Genomic DNA, 3,019 nt, shown 5'->3' on the forward strand with positions numbered 1-3,019 from the left:
CTCTTACTTTTACAGATAATATCTAATATCAGTTATCAGATAATCTTATGTATCAGAGATTCTTCACTCAGCAGACTTCTTTCAATCTTCAGATTATATAATTATCAATATATTATATAGAAGCTTCTGTATCTGTTAACACTTTTACAGTCATCTCTCAATTCTTACTCAAGTGTCTCTTATATATTAACATTTCAGATCTTAAGACATTGAGATGAGTGTTCACTTTCTTACCTGTACTTCATTCAGAAGCCTGCTTTCTCTTTGTATTTACAGAATTCAGAGAGTCATCTAATACAGGCATCTCTTTCACTTTGAAGACTTTTCATAGAATATCAGTGAGTGTCTCTGAGCTCACTGATTCTGCTAGTTTTTTAACTCTCTTACTTCTCTTGACTATGCATGCTGAGTGCAATCTTTTGCATCATGATTTTGATATCTGCAGTTAAAGCAAGCTCAATACTTATAATATCAAGATTTTCACTCAGAGAATTTCTTTTTCAGAGAATTCAGTGCTTTAGTAATAGCATTCAGATCTAGATTCATTGCATCTGAGTGTATAACTTATATTATAGAAGTCTGATTATCTGTTCTTCACTGAGACATACTTAATTACAGTATTTTCTGTCACAATTGACTCACTTATTTTCATATAATAAGAATATTATATGCTTTCTTCACTGTGTCTGACTGTGAGATTAAGCATTTTCATTTCACTCTCAACTTAAGTGTAAGATCATGAATGAAGATCTATAAATAGAAAGATATTAAAAGCTCTTTATTCAACATAAGATAGTGTAAGCTGAAGTGTGTGAAGTATAATATAAGATCACTCACTTATCTACACTCTGTGAAGTGTTTATAATACTTATCTTATACATTCACTTTCTCAAAGTTATGCAACATTCATTTAGAAACCTTATTTCATATTTATAAGAATGAATATTACTTCAGATCTGTGAGATTCATCTTTTCATTAATTATTTACAATGACTTCACTTTTTCATGTAGAAACATAGCAGATCTTAAGACTTGTTAAAATTTCATTGACTGTCTGTCTGTGAGTTTATATTCAATCTGATAATATAATTATATCTGACTTAGTCAGCTGATTACAGCATTATTTTTTCAGTCACTATTAAAACTTGATAGCTTCAGCAGATCTTTCAGCTTGATGTATCTCATACTCAGATTCTTATTCTGCACAGCAGTCTCTGATAATATGTATGCTTCTGAAGAGATCATGAATAATCATAGTAAGATCTTCAGATTCAGTATAATTATCTATCTATGTAAACATTTGATCTTCTACTGCAGATCTAAGATCTGATTTTCTCTATTCTTATTAATGATGATGATTGCATCAGTGAAGCTCTTCATAGTGAATGCTTGATCTGCAGCAAATGCTAATTATTGTTTGACTTTTATCTCAGTCTGTCACTGTGTACACAAGGCCTTGATCTTGTTTAGAATCCTTGTACATGTGCAGAGCTTCAATTCCAGTTCAGTGATCTCAGCTACTTTTCTTACTGCTTTGAGTAAACCCTCTGAAAGGTTCTGCATATCTTTCAGTTCAGATAGCAGAGAAGAATGTTGTTTGTATTAGCTAGAGAAGATATTCATTTCAGTGATTTCTCATTGATTGTACAATGTCTATCATTATATCACTGTATTATTATATGATTTCTGTTATCATTGTATAACTCCGGTGATAGCCACCCCTCTCTTTTATCCTTCTTTTGAGTAGGGAGTGAAATCCTTTGAATCTCGTTCACTGCTCTCATCCTCTTTCTCACACCTCATCTGTTCGCATAGATGGCATTCGCCTGGGTGTGAAGTTTTCCCTTAACAAGTGAAGCAGCATTAATCAGATGCTCTTCCACTCATCACTCTTTATACACTATCTTTTGAGATGTTCTAGAACCACACTGGCATGATAACTACAAATTGCTTCATAGATAGAATTATCATGCTCTGGAGAAGCCTGCGCTTCTCACTGGTTTTTAGACATACTATCAGATGTGATTCAAAGGTTGCTGAAGCCAGTGTACAATTACAGGCGTACGCCGGCTTCTTATATATTGAATCTTATACACTAAATTAATTAGTGACTGCTATGGCCCCCTTTACATTCGTACGCTGACTTATTAACTATATTTTTCACAGACACAACCGTTCCACCACGAACTCGCTCGATTTTTCGAATAAGAACCCGCCGATAGATCCATCGAAAAGCCCTCGATCATACGAGCATTTTGACCCCATCGCCGACCGCATACCCCGTGTGGTGGTGGAGTTATCCAGCCAAATGTGAACCAGACGTCGTTCGGAACTCCTGCGTGGGATTATCCCCCATTCTCCCCTACCACACCACAACCCCGGGCCAAATTGCCATACAAATTGTAAGGTGAAGAGACCTAGCCATATGCACCAATCTTCTCGATTTTGGAAGATCCCCGATCTGTAGTTGTGGAGATATCTGAGGAGCGACCTCCGCGAAAACCCTGTCCATCTTTGATGTTCCAAAACACCAACGCCAAGTCCCACCCTCGTACTGCCCTTCCTAATCTGGCCCATCCCCAGCAGAAAAATACAAAAAGATACCTCGGCGATAATATCAAGCACATAATCAACAGCCACTTCTGAAGTGCAACCTCCGCAGTCTGTCTTCAGTGTATCTAGACATCAATGCCAAGTCTCACCCTCGTACCACCCCTCTCAATCTGGCCCATCCCCAACAGAAAAGTACAAAAAGATACCTCAGCAACTGTACTCAATACATAATCAGCAGATACAACAACTATAAAATCAGTATATCTCAAGATCTGACTGAGCCTTTGATCCCTGCACAGTAAGATATATTAAATCTAGTTTTAATATCTCAATATTCAATAGATTCTGCAAGGGATTGAGAACAGCAACACTAGGTTTCTATTGAATTTGAGAATTAACTCTATATTGATATAATCATTGACAAAGTCTTCTATTTTGAGATATAAATAACCAGTTCCTCTACATC

General features: G+C 36.1%; 1 protein-coding gene across 1 annotated transcript; it reads right to left on the bottom strand.

The window, feature by feature from the left end:
- Nucleotides 1-2,148: 2,148 nt before the first annotated feature.
- BDCG_17643 (uncharacterized protein) lies at nt 2,149-2,719 on the bottom strand. The gene has a single exon (XM_045426737.1). The coding sequence runs from the start codon at nt 2,575-2,577 to the stop codon at nt 2,161-2,163; it is 417 nt and encodes a 138-aa protein (XP_045282299.1). The 5' UTR covers nt 2,578-2,719; the 3' UTR covers nt 2,149-2,160.
- Between the last annotated feature and the right edge of the window lie 300 nt (nt 2,720-3,019).

Source organism: Blastomyces dermatitidis (genome assembly GCF_000003525.1).
Source record: "Blastomyces dermatitidis ER-3 genomic scaffold supercont1.9, whole genome shotgun sequence".
Lineage (NCBI taxonomy): Eukaryota > Fungi > Ascomycota > Eurotiomycetes > Onygenales > Ajellomycetaceae > Blastomyces > Blastomyces dermatitidis.